Source organism: Cyprinus carpio, unplaced genomic scaffold (assembly GCF_018340385.1).
Source record: "Cyprinus carpio isolate SPL01 unplaced genomic scaffold, ASM1834038v1 S000006578, whole genome shotgun sequence".
Lineage (NCBI taxonomy): Eukaryota > Metazoa > Chordata > Actinopteri > Cypriniformes > Cyprinidae > Cyprinus > Cyprinus carpio.
In genome coordinates this window covers 164312-183140 of record NW_024879233.1, presented here as the reverse complement: position 1 = coordinate 183140, position 18829 = coordinate 164312, and the positions used below count along the sequence as shown (strand labels likewise).

Sequence of the window (18829 nt, the reverse complement as noted above, 5' to 3'; positions counted from 1 at the left end):
TATTTTTGCTTACTATCCGTTGACAGGGTCTTCCGGCAGGACGTGTTTAGGCGCCATACCACACGTGATGCAGCTTATTAGAATGCTCTCGATAGTGCCCTCTGTAGAATGTGCACATGATGGGGGCAGGGACTAGCTCTTCTCAGTTTGTGGAGGAAGTAGGGGACGCTGCTGTGCTTTCTTGGCCAGTGTTGCGGTGTTTTCAGTCCAAGGAGATTTCCTCTGTGATGTGCACCCCAGGAACTTGGTGCTGCTCACTTCCTCTCCAGAGTCGTACCGGTTGATGGTCAGGAGGGAGCATGCTGAGTGTGCACTTCCTGAAGCACAACAATTTCCCTTCATCTTCCACATTCAGAGAGAGATTGGCTGTCACTGCACCACTCAGCGCCAGGTGGCTCCCCCTCACTCCCTGTGAAGTTTGTCTCTCGTCTCTGTTGCTAATAATGAGATCAACCCAAGTAGACTTGATATGGTGTATGACTAGCTGTTCAAAGCACTTCATGAGAATAGAATTAAGTGAAACTGGATAATAGGTCGTTGGGAAGCAGGATGAAGACTGCTTCTTTCGGGACTGGAAATGATGGTGGTAGCTTTGAGCTACGTGGGGATAGTTGAAAATGTAACCGTAGCTACATCGAAGTGTGGTTCCCACCTGCACAGTCTCTCTCAGTCTATGCCCAGGAATGTTGTCAGGACCCAGAGCTTTGGCAGCATTGATCCTGCTGAAGCGATATCCTCATGCTGTCTGGGGTCGGCTGCCATTCCCGGGTCACCGAGTGAGGTGGTGGAGTCTTCTGTGCAGTGGTGATGTTTTTTGTTCCCTCACAAAATGAAAGCAAAGAAGGCGCCCAGCCTGCTCAGCAGGGAGATGTTGCTGTCACGGGTCTGGCGGTGGGGGCGTGACACATCCGTAATGATCTGTATCCCCTGCCATAGGCTCCTGAGTGTCTCTGCTTTTATGCGTTGAAGCGATGGGCCATCCTCCTGAAGTGCACAATCTCTCTAGCCTCTCTGATGCTGGCGGGATAGGTTGGCCCTAGCTGTCCTCAGGCCCATCTCATCTCCAGCCCTGAAGGCCAGCTGCTCCCACGCCTTCAGGACTCTGTAGAGCTCCCCTGTCATCCACAGTTTCTGGTTGACCGGGACAGTGATGGTCTTTAGGACTGTTACATCATCAATACACTTGGTGATGTAGAAAGCAGTGACAAATCTCGGAGTACTCTTGGAGGTCTGTGGTGCATTGTGTGTGTGGCAGCCTGCTTAAATATATTCCAGGCAGTGGTGTCAAAACAGTCTTGAAGGGCCTCTGGCTTGACCCTTCTGGCTACACTTGATTTGTTTGTGAAATGGTTTGGCTGACTTTAATGAGCAGTCTGTATGCAGACATTAGCATGACAGTGATGTGGTCTGAGGCACCAAGGTGGGGGGAGGGAGGGGCTTTGTAAGCTCCTCTCTGTGTGGAGTGTAAACAAAGTCTAAAATGTTATTACCAGTATGCTGTGTCTCCGACCTCTAGTGCCTGCCTAAAGCGTCAACCAGCCTACAACTCACGTAAGCTTCAGCCAACACCCAAGACTTCACTACAAATGACCACTGAACTTCCAGCCAATCAGCAACCTTTGTGAACCCCCCTTTCTGCAAAGAAAGTGACTACAAAGGAATCCATTAATGCCAAAGGCAACACAACTGCACAACCTCCAGATTCTAGCTGAACTGGTGCATATAATATAAAGTTTATAGCCTCTTTGAGAGACTCAATTGCAAGGGTTAATTAGATGATTGATGGTTGTTTCAGAATCTATACAATTGCATATATTGCTATAAACTTATTTCCTTATTTTCACTTTATAAACTCATTCTTTCCTCAACTTTCTCTCTGTCTGCAACTTGTATGAATGTGTGAGAGTGCATAAGTTTATGTTAGATATGTCAAACTCAAATGCAGCTACGGGGTTTGTTGACAAGCAAATGTGCATGAGCAGGTTACACAAATTTTGTTTGTAGTTATATGGAAGCAGCTCAGTTTTTACTGCTGTAAAATACATTTGGCCAAAATCCTTTTATAAAAGATTAAATGCTACTGTATCATGAGGCTATTTAAGTGTAGGCTATTGGCTATGACTATATGGCAAATGCTATCCCAAATATCCTCAATCCTCAAATACATAAAATATGAGCTTTGGTAGACATAGTGTTTCTTTGCGTAAAAAGAAAACACTGTACTTATTCAAACAAAAAATATCTTTATTTACCCTAGCAAAAACTTTGTTCAGCTGCTGTGGACTTCATTCAGTCAAGATAGAGAAGGTGGACTTATGCGGTTTTACTGACAGTTTGAGGTGAAACAAAAGATTTAGTCACAAGCTCTTTTTATTACCTTTCATTGGCTAAATATTTGTAAGACAGACAGACGTAAAGGGTGACCAATAGTATTGATTTATAAAAAAAATTCAAAATATGAATAAAATGTACACCACCACCACTAAAAAGGGCACTTCGGAGTGTAAGGGCAAAAAAGGGCATGTGTTCTGCACAGGTTGAGCCCTACCTGTGCACATGCCTGGTGACAGCCATAATTACAATAGAATTTTCAAGTAGCTTACATTAATTCACCTAACTGAAGTTTAACGACTGCCTCTTAGGCAACAGAAATATAACGATAAAAAGAAAATTTTGTACTATACACCAATACTAAATATATTATAGTTTGATGTGACCATATCTTACTGAGACAATAAAGTGTGTTTACAAATAATGTTAACTGAACACCAGTTTACAGTAAATGTAGCCTCAAACATGAAAACTATTAGTTAAGTTTAGAGGAATCATTTAAGATTTGGTAAAGGGACAAAGCACATCACAGAATTTTAAAGTTTATATTTGTTTATTCATCTTGAAAAGTCTCGTGACAATCAGTATACTTTTTTCCAATGGCACTGTACAGAGAAGCGAACACTCAGTGCAGTAAGACAAAGGACATAGGCTTTTTGCCTGTCACAGTGCACATTTTAAATACAAAGATGATTGTTCATTGTTACATTTCCATACTGCACCCTCTAGCCACAAGAGAGTGAATTACAAAGTTTATAGATGATCTGCATATAGTGGTAGCTTGACACACATACATAAAAACAGGCTACAACATCTTGTAAATCCCTCCATGCTTTTTGAGACTATACTAAGTGCTACCTCCCCGGGTTGTTTATTCCCCTTGTCATCCAACCTATGATTAGCTCACACAACTATATGTGTTAAATACCGGACCACCTTTCATACAGAGCTCAAAACACTATTTTAGACATTTAATAGTTTTTATTTCTCCAAAATGCTTGTAAAGCAGCAAAAAAAAAAAAAAAAACCTCTCAGGGGATTAGTCTACAGTCTTTACGACTGTGTGTTCACCCAGGACCCAGCTACAGTGAGTACCTATTCCAAGGCAACGCATTTGTACAGGCATCAGTTTCGCAAAACATGGAGGTCAAAGGAAGGAATGAGGGAATGAATTGGAGGTGGAGGGAATTTTACTACAACATCCAAGTACTTTGTCAGTGCAGATGGTGCATTGTTTTAGTACCAAATGAATGACCACTTGAACTGATTTTGGGAGTTTGAGGTAGAGGGACAGCAGTGGGTATCCAGTCAGGTAATATGTGACAGAGGATTGTGGAACTGCAGCTCTCTTTTTGTACAGCCTCTTTACTTATGTAGCCATAATCCCCAAGCTACCAGACCTTGAAGCCATTGGTATTATATACTACTTACAATAAGCGGAGTTATTGGTCATTTATTTGTTTTTATTAATATAGATTGGTTATTGTCTGTCTGGAAACTTCCACTCCAAATCCAAAATGTACTCCATTAACTTATGAAAAATTATGGCACAGCCATTCTATACAAGACAATTACACAAAAAATCCTATCTAATTTTTACAATTATCAGTCCATGTACACAAATCCTTAAAAAATGCTAAAACAAAATAAAAACTTTGATATTCCAGATTGTCAGCTAATCCTTCTGGGTGTCTACCTTGCATTTTGGAGAATTCTCCATCGCACCCGCCAGCTATTGCCACAGACTCAAAGAGGAGAGGGCCGTCCCTCAGGAGATTTTACACCTGTACATGTCATGTACACACAGAGCTGTTACAACACCCCATAAAGGAAATTTTCTGTATTACACAGAAAAACATTTACCCTTTTCATGTGCAATGATCTGATCTTAAATCAGAGCCATACTCCTCTGGAACCTACCACTCACTAAAGAAATTAAAGGCAGAGCAAAATGAGAATGTGGTTAAAAAACAATTGAACCCTTTCTGAAGGATTTTTGATAAATGCTTTATCCTGTTTTATTTCTTAAGATATTCAAATAAATGATCTAATCATGTGTGGAAAGGCAGCTAGAAGCCAGCTCACCTTAATCCAATCACCATAACGTCCAGTGTTAAAATAGATTCTATTCAGTGTGGTAAAAATACCACAGAAACTCATTTCCATAGTTCTCAAAATAGAAAGGCAAGTCAAAGCTTGATGAAAAGGTAACGACTGTGCATTGCGAAAATAAAAAAATGAAAAATAAAAAGCAAGAAAAGAATGGTAGCAACACTGTACATAATCTTTGCAAGGATAATGTGACATTTAATTTGTGGAAAATATCTATTGATGCTAACTCATTAGAAGAATCACATTGCATATAAAATATTAGATATCAACAATATACGAAAAACCTCATAAACTGCAAGCTCTGACATATTGCTACGATAACACCACTCTTTTGGTGGGTTCAAACCTGCCTGATAATGAAAGACAGAGCATGACCCTAATATGCTCACAAGACCACGAAGTCAAATGGCTGTGTCCCAGAAGACTGTAGTCTGAGTAGGGTAGGGAGGTGGGCTGTGCTTCTTTGCCCCGTTAGTTTTTTTCCAGCTGGGCATTGTAGGCAGGCTTTCTTTCTTGCATGGGCTACGGTCAGGAAGACGTTGTCGAGACCTTATCTCCCGGCAGAGGCGTTGTTTCCTCTCTATCATCTCCACCATGGTGCTGTCACTATACAACCATGGCATAGGGGGCATCTATTGGACACATATAGAGAACATAGGTTGTCAACTCTATGTAATTTTACAGCTGCACAAATAAGTACAGTGATAAAGACAGTACCTGTTGGACATCAGCTAGCTGTCTCTGAGGTGTGCCTTTTGGAGATGGTGCTACTGTTGTGGAAGAAGACATCCTGCCCTTTGGAACCATCTTTAGTTCTGCAAGGAACGTTCCTACAGATGAACAAGAAACATCAGTTATTGCAGTTATATCTTTCCACATGAAAAGACCAGCCCCAGGCATGAATTTCTGTGCTCTTCCAGAATAGATCAGGCAAATTTTTGCTGGTTATTGCTGGTCTAGCAAATCATGGTGAAGCTGATCAACCAGTGTTGTCTTTTTACTTTGCTGAAAAAAAAAAAAAAAAAAAAAAAAAAAACATCACATACCAGCCAAAGCTAGCTACCAGTTCGGATTGGGCTGGTCTATTTCCCTGGGATTTTCTGCACTTTCTTTAGCTAGTCAGGCTAAGATAAAAGCTGAAGACAAGGCTTGAAGACCTGTCATCAGCAACTTCACCAAATTAGCATCCTTTCTCAGGGGCCAGCATTCAAGATACATGATATTAACTAGCTGTGCTCATCTTTTTAGCTGGGCTGTAAAATCCACTATGTTCTTACCAGAGCTCTGAATTCCCCAACATTATATTTGGACTCATGGAGGATGGTCCAGACCAAGTGGCAGATGCCATGGCAAAAGATCCAGGCCTTGCATCTTTGTCCTGTGCTTTGGGGGATTCTGTGCTATCAATAAACCTCTATCTTTCCTGGCATCATATAATAGGGAGCCAAAGTCTCCATTTACGGTGTAACTCCCCCTATCTTTGCAGTCCCATTTGCTAATGACACTACTAAGCATTTGTTGATCCTTTCCTTGCTCCCCCCCTCCCGCTGTCTGAACTGTTGTTGCTTTTCTCCCTTGTCCTTACTGGATTCTATGACATGCTTGCCGCCATCTTTATCCCGCTGGCGGTTCAAGCCCGTCTGCTCCAGATCTTTATTTTCATGTCTGGGAAGAAGTTGGCTCTATCCCTGCTCAAACATTCTCTCGGGCTGTCACATCTGCTGTCTGACCATTTCTTAGCAGGTCTCTACTTCTCGTCTTGTCTGGGCAAGTGCTCTGGACCAACACAACCTCGGTTCCTACTGTCATGCCTGGCAAAGGTTCTGCACATTGCAGCCCCTGTCTTTGTTATCTCGCTGTTGAGGCAGTGCCTCAGTGCTACTTCCTCTATCTTGCTCTGTTGTCGGGAGGCAGCTCTGGGTAGCTATATCCCCTGTCCTTGCTGTCCCTTCCTGGCTAATGGCTCAACATTACTATATCCACAGTCTTTGCTGTCATGTCAGATAAGGCTTCAATGCCATTTGTTCTCTTGTCTTTGCTGTCAATACCGATGCAATGACTTTCGATTGCTGCTGCATCTTTTTTCCCGCTTGAATTCTTTGCTGTGATGGCTCCTCCTTGTGCTCCATTTGTACTCAGAACTGGTGACTTTTCCTTTGATTTCAACTGAAGAGGGAAAAATTACAGATACTTCAGTGATTTAATCTCATGTTGAAAACTATAGGTGGCTATTCACACTGATGTGTTTCAAATTTTGATTTTTGCGTACTGGAAATTGGTCACTAGGTGTCCCTATGATACTCAAGGATTCATCAATTAAGTAGTTTAGTGTTCTTTGGACTGTCCATGGTTATCAGTGCATCAATCAGTTGTGATAGGTGTGTCACACCCCCAGAAGATTTTACATATGGGCTGCACAATATGTTTTATGTTAATCTAAATAAAGTGCATTGTTTCTTTAAAAAATATAAATAAAATTTAAAAAGGTTACATTAACTTAAATTGGTCTGTTAGAACCAGAAGATTTTTATGTTCTAACATTCGTAAGACCAAACAGACTATCATTTACTCACTCTTATGTCGTTCCAAACATGTATGCACTTTTTTTTCTCTCTTTCTGTGGCACCCCAAAGAAGATTTTTCAAAACTATCTCAGTTTTTTGAGTCCATTCAAGAAAGTCGTGGGGTCCAGAGTTTTTCCCAAAAATTTTTACATTTTCAGTGATCTGTACCTTTAATGACTAAAAAGTATTTTGTTTTTTTTTAGGTTGCTGTAGTTTTGTAATGTAAAGTTTGCGTGCAGTCTTAAAAATGCCTTTCCCTTTTTTATCCATAACAGTGAAGGTTTCACAAAGACCTTTTGTGTACTGCCAGCAAGCATTGTTTAAATGTGCGGGATGCCTTTCCTTGCTTACAACACAATTGATGAGTGGGTTCATAAATAGGTAACCACTGTTTTCCACCACAGCATGGCATATGATACCTTTACCTCAGTAAAAACCAGAAATTGAGCCAATCCCCGTCTTGCATTAGAAAACATTCAGATTCAGCCCAGGGGGCAAGCCTTCAATAGGCCTATGGAATTGTGCACAATTAAAGTTCCACAACAGATATTTACTTCATGAGTAAACCCGGTAAAATCTTAAAGCCACATGGGAAAACCCGCAACATCAACAAAACTAAATTAAACAAATCAGATTCTAGAAATTAGTTATGTGTGTATGTATTCTTTATTTCCTTAAAGTGTAAAACACCAGCCGGGGGAGAGCTTCCCGTTAAAGCTTAATTAGTTGTGTGTGTGACAGAAAGAGAATACATACGTGTCTGGGCAGGTAGCACTGCTCACAGGTTTTTCATTCCACTGAGTGTACGAGTTCACATATTCACAATGGGGCTGCCATGACCTGCATCCTGATTGGTCTTTAACCTCCTCTGAGGGAGACTCTGCAAGGAATCCCCCTCTTTTGGCCAGCATGAAAAGTACCAAATGTTCATGTGGGCTTTACTGTAGTCCCGATAAGCACTGGATGTTTGCCAAATCTGCAATGAAATGCCATTATTATAGCATTAACCGAGGATGCTATTCACTTTTGGTTTCTAGCACTCCCCATAGAACTGTATAAAATGTGGAGACTTTTCAGACGTTAATTTAACTTCGGGCCAGCACTGGTGTAAGTACTAGTCAAATGAGCGAGAAAAGGTACAGGTAATGAGGGAGCCTGTGACAGAACACCTAACGTCTGGTAAGATGTCTGTTAAAGATCGCTTAATCTGGAAAGCATCTGCTGTGTACAAACATCTGATAGATGTCTCTAAGATGTCAGTTTTATACTAAATCATAAACATTTTAAAGACATTTTCTAAACATCTGTTTGACATCTGATAGGAAATGTCCTATAGACATATTGCAGATGAGCAAACACTCTAAAAATATGTCTTGCAAGTAAATGCAGATATCAAATATATGTATACATGATGTACGTGTGCTATCAGGAGCTTCAAGGTGTGTGTATTTATTGATAGATTTTGTATAATGTCTGCATCTGTGCAGTTTTTTTGTCATAAATACTGCCTTGGCTAAAAAATATCATGGAGCAGCAATAACCGGTTCCCCATCTACTGTCTACATCTAGTTTCTCTTTCACCAAGTGCTCATCCCTCATTACACCACAGCTGTTTCCTCCAGCTTAAAATGAAGCACATATGAACACACATACTTTATAAAAATGATCATGCTGCCATTTTCACTTTGAAAATGTAACTTTCAGTATAAGCAGGGCTCAAATTGAGGGGGATGTGGGTGGGTGTGGGGGGGTATGGCAAAATGACAAAAAGCACCCCACCAACCATTCCCTTTAGATTAACAATGTTGTGTATTGTGTAAAATTTATTGTGCAAAATTAAATGTTAATTCACTTTAACTAAATAAATACACATCTGGCCAATCAGGAACTCGGTAACTGTAACAAGCTGCCACAAGCTGAAACAAGTTTCCATCATTTTTCATGCAAAATGGTTCAAGCTGCCAACTTTGGAAGCCTCTTTAAAAAGAAGACAAACAGAATAGTGTATATAAAAATTAACTAATGAACTGTATATTAATTAGTACATAGATATTTTTTTTTTTTTTCTGAAATTAAACGCGATTAATCCCACCCTACATTAAAGTTTTTAAATATACTTTTATATAGCAATAATTTCTACAATATTCAAATTAATGTAGAAACAATATAAAGACTGAAGGCAAGCATCCTCGATACTCAGCACTATGTAGAACGAAGTCATCGTTTCGCTCCGTTATCTGGCTCGCCCGGTGTTCATCTTCTTTTCAGTTCTCTCTTCACAGCAGTTCAGTCGGGGTGTACTGTTTGAGTAAAATGAATTACTCCAGGATATTACTTTATTTGAACTCAGAGGGAGTGTCAGCCATGTTAAAAAAAGTTACCAGCTTAAGTCATTTCTGGATTCCGGCGATGGTTGACGCTGAACCGCTTTCAAACGATCTGAAGTTAGATTTGGTGAACTGGTTCAAGAAGATCCGTTACATCGAAAGGATTCGCTTCGCCAACCGATGTCACTAAACTGCAGTGCTGTGGAACGCTCATAACAGACCCGAGAGAAGTCAATGCTGAATAAAGTCATAGTTTTTTGATATTTTTTGGACCAAAATGTATTTTCGATGCTTCAAAAAATTTAACGGACCTCTGATGTCACATGGACTACTTTGAAGATGTTTTTATTACCTTTCTGGACGCGGACAGTATACCGCATATACATTCTCAATGGAGGGACAGAAAGCTCTCGGACTAAATCTAAAATATCTTATACTGTGTTCAAGATGAACGGAGGTCTTACTGGGTTTGGAAAGACATGAGGGTGAGTCATTAATGACATAATTTTCTTGTTTACACCGGACGCGACCACCCCACTAGCAAGTACAATACAGATCTGTAGAAGTAGTAGATTACAGAATGAAATGAAATACACAAAAACTAACAATGAAGAAGTCTATGCTATGTCATTCAGTATAGTTAAATTTTCATAAATCATGCTAGAAATTTTCATAAGAGCACTAGATAATCGGAATTATTTTCTGTTTAAACCATGAAGGTACCTAATGGATATTATACAAGCAACAAAACAAGAAAGTGAAAGTAAAAAGCTGATGGTGATTTCTTCAAAGAAAAAAAAAAAAAGAAAAAAGAAAGGACACAAATAATCAGTGAGGAACTCACAGCTCAACAATAAAACCATGAGAAAACATGTTCTAGTATGTAAACTTGCAACAGAACACATTTATATTGCTATTTTAAATTTGATTATTTTATTTACAATTATTATTTATTAGTCCTTTTTTTGACAGTTCTGCAGCTGTTACCTTGAATGTGATGAATTTAAATTATTTTTCATCCATTTGCTTAAATTTGGACTACATTATTATGTAATTATTTGTTCCATTTTTTTATTATGTAATTATTTGTTCCATTTTTATAAATAATTGAGCACTTTTTAAACTTTTTTAATGCCAAATTGTATATGACAAATATGATTATATATATATATATATATATATATATATATATATATATATATTATCCAATCTTGCAAAACTTTTGGCCTTTGTAAAATACTGACAAATTGTGTCTCATATCAATTTGAAGCTGAAGCACTCCTGGAATGTACCCCCTGCAAAAAAGGGGGTGCCAATAAGTTGTGTTAAAAAAACAAAAGTAGAATGAACAATATGTAATAAAAAATAAATAATATTCCATTTTATTAATTTGTATATTCATTTAAATTCATTGAAAAAAAAAGTCTAAGCCTACAATTGACAAGAGAGGCAATGGTTAAATATGAGTTAAAGGTACTGTATGTAGGATTGTGGTTGAACTAGGTATTGCAGTCCATATTCAAAATATTGAGAGAGCTGTTTTCCCACCCAGCCCCTTCTCCTCAGACCTCTGATGCACATGCAGTTTGCCAGATTGATAGGATATGCCCAACAGGAACGAGCACACTTGATGAAGGAATGAATGGAGTTTCTTTTATGCCCAAACTGGAGAACCCGGGTGCGGAAAATACAATTAGGGTAAATTGGCAGGGTGGGTTTGCCTGCCAAACCACAAACATTCCAGCCTGGAACACACATTTTCAAGGGAGAATACCTGAAACTGACTGTAGCATGGTTTTTCAGATAAACAAGTATGTTAACTTAAGCATGATTCTTAAATATCTGCAAACATATTATGGTATTTTTATGCTTTTAGTAGAGTCAAAAACGTACAATACAGCACCTTTTTAAATTGAATCAAATTGACTGTGCAAAAGTCATTTCAACTGATTAAACTAATTAAAACTAATTTGTTGCCATGATTTGGATTATATTATAACCTGTATCTGCCGCATCCAAGTTAAGAATTCAACAAAATATTCTCTACAGACAGCAGCAACAAATATCGATTCTCATCATCTGTAGCGCTTGAAATTTGATCTTTACGTTAGGAAAGATCTTTCCTATTCTTGAAACAAAATTAATGCTTGGTGGTTGATCTCAGTGCATTACTCTTAAAGGGGTCCAATTATGCTTTTTTTTTTTTCTACTTTTTGAATTTTATTCACTGTGTAATGTGTATGTTTGGGCATAAAAAGATCTTCAAATAAGATCTTGAAACAAATCTCAAAAGTCCACCCCTAAAGGGAGATATTTGTTTTTTTTTTTTAAATCCCCTCTTCAGAGAACTACAATGTTTGTTTTTCCTCCGGTTTTGTGTGATATCACAAAAAAGATTGTGATAAATTAGAATATCATTAAAATAATTATGGCCTACGAAATTCTAATGGTTGGGGGGCTGGGAGGGGCGAGGTAGTGGTTAAAATGCTTGGTTGAGTGTGTATCAGATAAAGACGATGACGGTAAGAAATGCTGCTGTAGCCCTCACTGTTTTCGCAAGTTATTACACCATGCACCTGAATAATTATGTATGTAAAGTATGTATATTATAAATTATGAAAATGTTTTTTAAAAATAAATGGCTGTACGGAGTACAATACTGGACAATGATGTAATCTGCAGAATTTACACTTCAATTATTGAGACTACACTGTTTCCCATACATTGAGTGTGGGTTTTTTCATATGGCCCTGTATGCACATAAAGTGACAGTCCACCACTCGATAAGCTACTCCTAAATATTGTGGAAACATAATTTTCTGTAAAGTTGCTTTTTGCAATGATTTGTATCGTAAAAAGCGTTTCTATACAAATAAACTTGAATTTGAATTGAATTGAATTTTTATATCACTGTATTCCTGAAGGAAAGAAAAATGGCAATTTTTCATTTAATCTTGCATGTAATGTCTGATAAAGCAGATTTTTGAGCGAGCGCTGCTTTGTGTACAGCAGTTACTGTGGAAACCTTGATCTATACCACTCCAACAGGCGCCTCCTGCTGGCAGAGAATGAGTTTGCCTATATATCCTGCCTGGGAAACACTAGACTATGGTATAAAATAAATACAAGTCTATAACAGTTTCACTGCAATTAATGTTGTAATGTTAAAATTAAACAACAATAAAAATAATACATATGCACTTATCTGTACATAGTAAATGCAGTTATTTTTAAGCGGTTGTTGACAACCTATCTAAAACTTGATTTAGCCAAAAAAAAAACAACAACAACAATAACATTACCACTCTAATATGTCTTGCACATATCCGGGTGTAAAGGTTCTCATGCGTGATCCTGTTGTTCAATATTCTCTGGTCTTAACCGCCTCAAATTGATATGTCAATATTGACGCCATCCTTAACTAAACCGAGCAGACAGAGGAACTTGCTGCTTTGGCAAGGGGCAGAGCAGTACTGAAACACCATCTAAGCTGTTCCACAATCACAACGACTGGGACAGCTAACCAATCACATCACGCTTAGTTTTTCAGAAGGCGGCCTTCATCAAACCCGAACTATTCGGAGCACTGGATGGGGCAGGATGTTTGTGAAAGGTATTGTAATAATGTAAATTATGTAAAAAATCATCGCTTTTTCAACAACCAAGCATGCAAGCATTTTCTAGTACACCCTCAAAACAAACTCAAGACATTGTAAAGAGCATACAGGACATGACAAAGTAAAAAACACACACACACAACATCAGCAATACTACAATGACAAAGTAGCTATATTAAAACATAAAACTTTTATGAACAAATAAGAACAAATAAGACCAGTGGCGAAGGCCTAATGCAGGGTATGCAAGGTGGGGAGTTTGGGGGGGCCCACCGAAAGCTGGGGGGCAACTTTAATTAAAACAAGGGATGGGCCCGGCCCTTGTCCAACAGCTTTATGAGAATTCCCTCGACCCAAGTCTGACTAGATCCTGTGTCTTTTTTTTCTCTCTCTTTCTGCCCCATTTCACAGCTATTGAAATAGTTCGGTTTTTTGGTTTTTAATGGCAAAGCGGTCATATTTATTTTTGTTTCTTTATTAAGTTCATTTAGAAATATGTTTGGAACATTTTATGTTTGTTAAAATCAAGTTTTTATTTTTAAAGGAACGACCAAGCGGCAGCGGCAGTGAGTTGAGTGTTATATTTAATCAATTTAGCCTTCTCAAACTAACATGACTTAAATGCCTAAAATAAACAGACATAAAAACACTTCATGCATTTCACAGTATTAAACATTTAACATAGATAAATGAGCCTTCGTTAGGCGATATCCAATCGCTTGCAGCGGAGAGTGGAAGCTAAAGACTTTGCAGGACATGGAGGCGCCAGCTGCGAATCACTTTGCACAATATTGCTGCTGCCCCACAGATCTTAAAATAAACATGCGATTTATTTCCCAGCAGTTTACCTTCACAGACATTACCTTCACAGAACAATAACTGTTTTTGTAACTCGTGTGTTTTTAACGTGAACTTCTGTGTGAGAACTTAGTTCCCTTCGATGACTACAGATCAGACAAGGCCGTAGTCGCTAGGCTAAGACGCCATGTGGGGAAAAGTAATTTTTCCTCAGATTTCTGGCGGCCTTTTTCAAGCACTGAAACTGTATGACCATTGGTTTGTGGAGTTCGATAGAAATGAACCAATGGCGACATGGCAGAGCCGCGATAGCTTCCATGGTTTCGCTGACGCTAGTGGTAAATGCCGCGACCACAGCTGTGGCAATATGCACATGCGTGCAGATGCCTGGGGGAAGTCCCATGCTGATGCATCAACATGACCTGTCCAAATTGGCGTAGATAATGAGTCTGGTCCCTCTGCACTTCTGCGGATAACTTTCTTTCGTGAAAGTGACTCACCGGCCCTTACCGCTTCCTCCTCTCCCAGGAGCCTGTGAGGAAGAAACAGCTGAGCAGTAGGGATCCGGAGCCAGATGAGATCAAGCTCAATGGGCCAGCTCAAGGCCCGCATGCATCGGGTCTCTCTCCTCAGAGTTTTTTGCCTCGGTCCGCTTCCCCCTAGATCAGAATTCTTCTGCCAGCTGAACGACCTGGTCTCATCTCGGGCGGTCCGGAAGACGAGCTGCCAGGATGACAGCATGTCAATAGCGCCCTCGCACCCCAGGATTGGTCTGGCGCCTGAGGAGCACGCGGTTGATGGCGCCGCGAAGGGCTATGAGAAAGTCCCCTCCAGTGGCCATATGGTGGTGTTTTCCGCGTATCGTCGCTTCCTCAGCACCATTGGACGGCGGGCACAACCCGGTCTTATTTAAGGAGCTGCGCAGTGCTGCGGATCTGGCCCTGCATGCTACTAAGGCCACTGTCCAGGCTATCGGCATTCGATGGCCAGCTTGGTGGTGTTAGAATGCCACCCTGGCTGAATCTGACGGAGATCATGACGTGATAAACCATCTTTACTGATTCGCTTGTCTCCCCCCCGGGCTGGTCTCTTCGTCCACGCCAGTGGATGCTACAGGCAATGTGACACTTTTGCCCAAGCACTGCCTCATCTGCCTCGAGTCAACTGCCCAACCCAGTGCTGACTCAGCAGCCCGGTAAAACTACGCTGCCAGAAAACCAGCTCATGCTGCGGCCTGAGCCCCGACAGCGCTCACGCTCTGCTAAGAAGTCGGTTGAAGAAACCAGTCACTAAGTCCCGCTCGGGCCCGGGACCACCCTCCAAATTGCCCTCGTCTCGCCTTCCCGCCCCCCCATTCTGTGACAACATGACAGTGGTGTTCTTTCATAATGCCTGTCCTATAGTTGTAAAGCACTGCAGTTTATCTTTGGGTCGATGGATAAAACTAAAGTTTTTAGACCTTAGAATCCCACATTTGATATTGTATTTCTGATGATACTCCTCAAAACCCCTATTCACTCTAGTGAAAAGTGTCCTAGAGTGGGCCCAGCACCACCCCGCTCTCGTTGGGGCAGTGCATGTGCATGGCATTCTGAACACAGGAGCGGACATGTTTTATTGACAGAGAATGTAAGTCAGCAGTCTGAAGCGGTTCGAAGGGGGCTCCCCCAACCTGCCCTCAGAGGAATGGAGGGCTCCCTCCCCAGACTGTTCAAAGGATTGGGATGTCTTTGGGAGGCAGAGGTTTACCTCTTCGCCTCCAAAGACAATTCTCATTGCCCAATCTATTTTTTTAAAATCGAGGATGCTCTGGCCCATGACTGGCCCAGGTTCCCCTTTTGCTTTTACCCCGATTGCTCTGATTCCTCAGGTCATCAGACGAATCAGGGAGGATGCCCACAAGGTCCTGGATGATAGCCCCCTGTGGAGGAGCCAACCATGGGTCTCGGACCTGTCCCCAACTGTTAGGACCTCCTCTCTCAAGCGAATGGAACGATATGGCAGCCCGAAACCCGAGCTGTGGGATCTCAATGTTGGCCTCTCGACGGGGGTCTGTAGACCTCCCAGAGGGCGTCATGAATACCATATTACAGGCTAGAGCTCTATCGACAAGGCCCCCTCTATAGCCTTAAATGGTCAAATATTGTCCTTCCTCCAAGACTTAATGGATAGGGGCCGCATTCTCTACCCTTAAAGTCTATGTTATGCCATCGCAGCTGCCTCACATGCTCCCATAGCCGGGCAGTCTGTAGGTAAGAACAAATTGGTTATTCATTTTCTGAAAGGTCCAAAGGTGAACCCCCCTCGCCCCTTTCCTCCCCCAAAGCCCTTCCCTTTGACACCACGCGTTTCCTCCAGCGACGAAAATGACAGCACATTGAACAATACTTATAAATGATCATGTTGCCATTTTCATTTGAAAATGTACTTTCAGTCTAAGCACGGGCTCAAATTGAGGGGGGATGGTGGGGGGGGGGGGGGTATGGGCAAATGACAAAAAAGCACCCCACACCCATTCCCTTTAGATTAACAATGTTGTGTATTGTGTAAAATTTATTGTGCAAAAGTAAATGTGAAATTACGAACTAAATGTAATGGCGATTGGCCAACTCAGAACTCGTCCTTGGTACTGGTAACAAGCTGCACAAGCTGAAACAAGTTTCCCTCTTTTTCATGCCAAAAATGGTTCCAAGCGCAACTTTGAAGTTCTTTAAAACGGACACAGAATATGTATATAAAAACAATTAAACTACTGAATGTATATAATTAGTACCTAGATATTTTTTTTTTTCTGAAATTAAACCGCGATACTCCCACCTTACATTAAAGTTTTTAAATATACGTTTATATAGCAATTAATTTCAAATATTACTGAATGTAAAACAACATAAAGACGAAGGCACGTATCCTGATACCAGTAAACAGAACGAGTCAATGTTTCGGTCGTTATTGGCTCGGCTCGGTGTTCATCTCAGTTCTCTCTTACAGCAGTTCAGTCAGTGTACTGTTTGAGTAAATGAATTTACTCCGATATTGTTTTTATTTGAACTCAGAGGGAGTGTCAGCCATGTTAAAAAAGTGAAACAGCTTAAGGTCAGTTTCTGGATTAATGCTATTTGTTACGCGAAACCGTTTTCAACGATTCCGTTCGATTTGGCGAACTGGTTCAAGAAGATCACGGTTACGCTCGAGGGATTCGTTCGCGAAACCGGATCTTGTAATAAACTGCATGCTGGGAACGCGCTTCATAATAACAGACCCGGGAAGAGAAGTCAATGCTGAATCAAGTCCTAGTGTTTGATATTTTTGGACCAAGAAAGGTATTTTCGATGCTTCAAAAAAATTCTACGCGGACCCTCTGATGTCACATGGACTACTTTGAAGATGTTTTTATTACCTTTCTGGGCGTGGACAGTATACCGTAAAGTACATTTTCTCAATGGAGGGGACAGCAAAGCTCTCGGGACGAAATCTAAAATATCTTAAACTGTGTTCGAAGATGAACGGAGTCTTACGGGTTTGGAAAGACATGAGGGTGAGTCATTAATGACATAATTTTCATTTTTGGGTGAACTATCCCTTTAACACTAGTACACACAGATCTGTAGAAGTAGTAGATTACAGAATGAAATGAAATACACAAAAACTAACAATGAAGAAGTCTATGCTATGTCATTCAGTATAGTTAATGTCATAAATCATGCTAGAAATTTTCATAAGCGAACTAGCTAATCGAATATTGTTTGTTTTTTTTAAACCATGAAGGTAGCTAATGGAGATTATACAAGCAAACAAACAGAAAGTGAAAGAAAGACTGATGGTGATTTTGCAAAAGAAAAAAAAAAAAAAGAAAAAAAGAAAAGGACACAAATACTCAGTGAGGAACTCACAGCTCTAACAAAAACCTATGAGGAAAACAGTTTAGTTATGTAACCTTGCAACAGAAACACATTTAAGTGCTATTTTAAATTTGATTATTTATTACAATTAGTATTTATTAGTCCTTTGTGACAGTTCTGCAGCTGTTAACTTGAATGTGATGAATTTAAAATTATTTTTCATCCATTTGCTTAAATTTGGATACATGATTATGTACTTATTTGTTCCATTTTTTATATGTAATTATTTGTTCCATTTTTTATAATAATTGAGCACTTTTTCAACTTTTTTTTAAATGCCAAAGTTATATGACAAAGATGATTATATATATATAATATATTATTATATATATATATATTATTATATATATCGATATATATATATATATATATATATCACCCTGCAAAAATCCTTGGCCTTTGTAAATACGGGACAAAGGTGTGTCTCATATCAATTGAAGCTGAAGCCCCCTGAATGTACCCCTGCAAAAAAGGGGGGTGCTGGGGTTGCGGTGTTCAAACCAAAAAAGAATGACACTATGTTAATAAAAAAGAAATTCAATATATTTAACTTTGGTCTATTCATTTAAATCATTGAAAAAAAAAAAGTCTAAGCCTACAATTGAAAGAGGCAATGGTTAATATGAGTTAAAGGTACTTAATGTATGTAGGATTGTGGTTGACTAGGTATTGCAGTCCATATTCAAAATATTGGAGAGAGCGTTTTTTCAACCCAGCCCTTCTCCTCAGGACTTGATGCACATGAGGTTGCCAGATTGATGACATCAACAGGAACGAGCCACTTGATGAGAATTGAACTGGAGGTTTTGACGCCAACTGGCAACCCGGGGTGCAAAAAAATTGGGTAAATTGGCAGTGGGTGGGTTTCCAAACCAAAACATTCCAGACCTGGAACACACATTTCAAGGGGAATACCTGAATTGTCGCAGGGTTTTTCAGAGAAACAAGTTGTGAACTTAGCATGATTCTTAAATATCTGCAAAACATATTATGGGATTTTGATGCTTACTCTTTTTTAGAGTCAAAAACGTATACAGCACCTTAAATTGAATCAAATTGATAAATTGACTGTGAACATCATTCAACTGATATTTAAAATAATTAAAAACTAATTTGTGACAGGATTTTGGGTTCTATTATAACTGTATTGCCGTATCCAAGTTAAGAATTAACAATAATTT

General features: G+C 39.7%; 1 protein-coding gene across 1 annotated transcript in view; it reads right to left on the bottom strand.

Annotated features, from left to right (window-relative positions):
• Positions 1 to 4724: 4724 nt before the first annotated feature.
• LOC109052501 (neuronal tyrosine-phosphorylated phosphoinositide-3-kinase adapter 2-like) overlaps positions 4725 to 18829 on the bottom strand; it is a 95895-nt gene continuing 81790 nt past the window's right edge. Inside the window, 2 exon segments of the mRNA XM_042754662.1 lie at positions 4725 to 5075; positions 5161 to 5273. Of these exon segments, the coding sequence (XP_042610596.1) occupies positions 4845 to 5075; positions 5161 to 5273 (344 nt within the window). The 3' untranslated portion in view covers positions 4725 to 4844.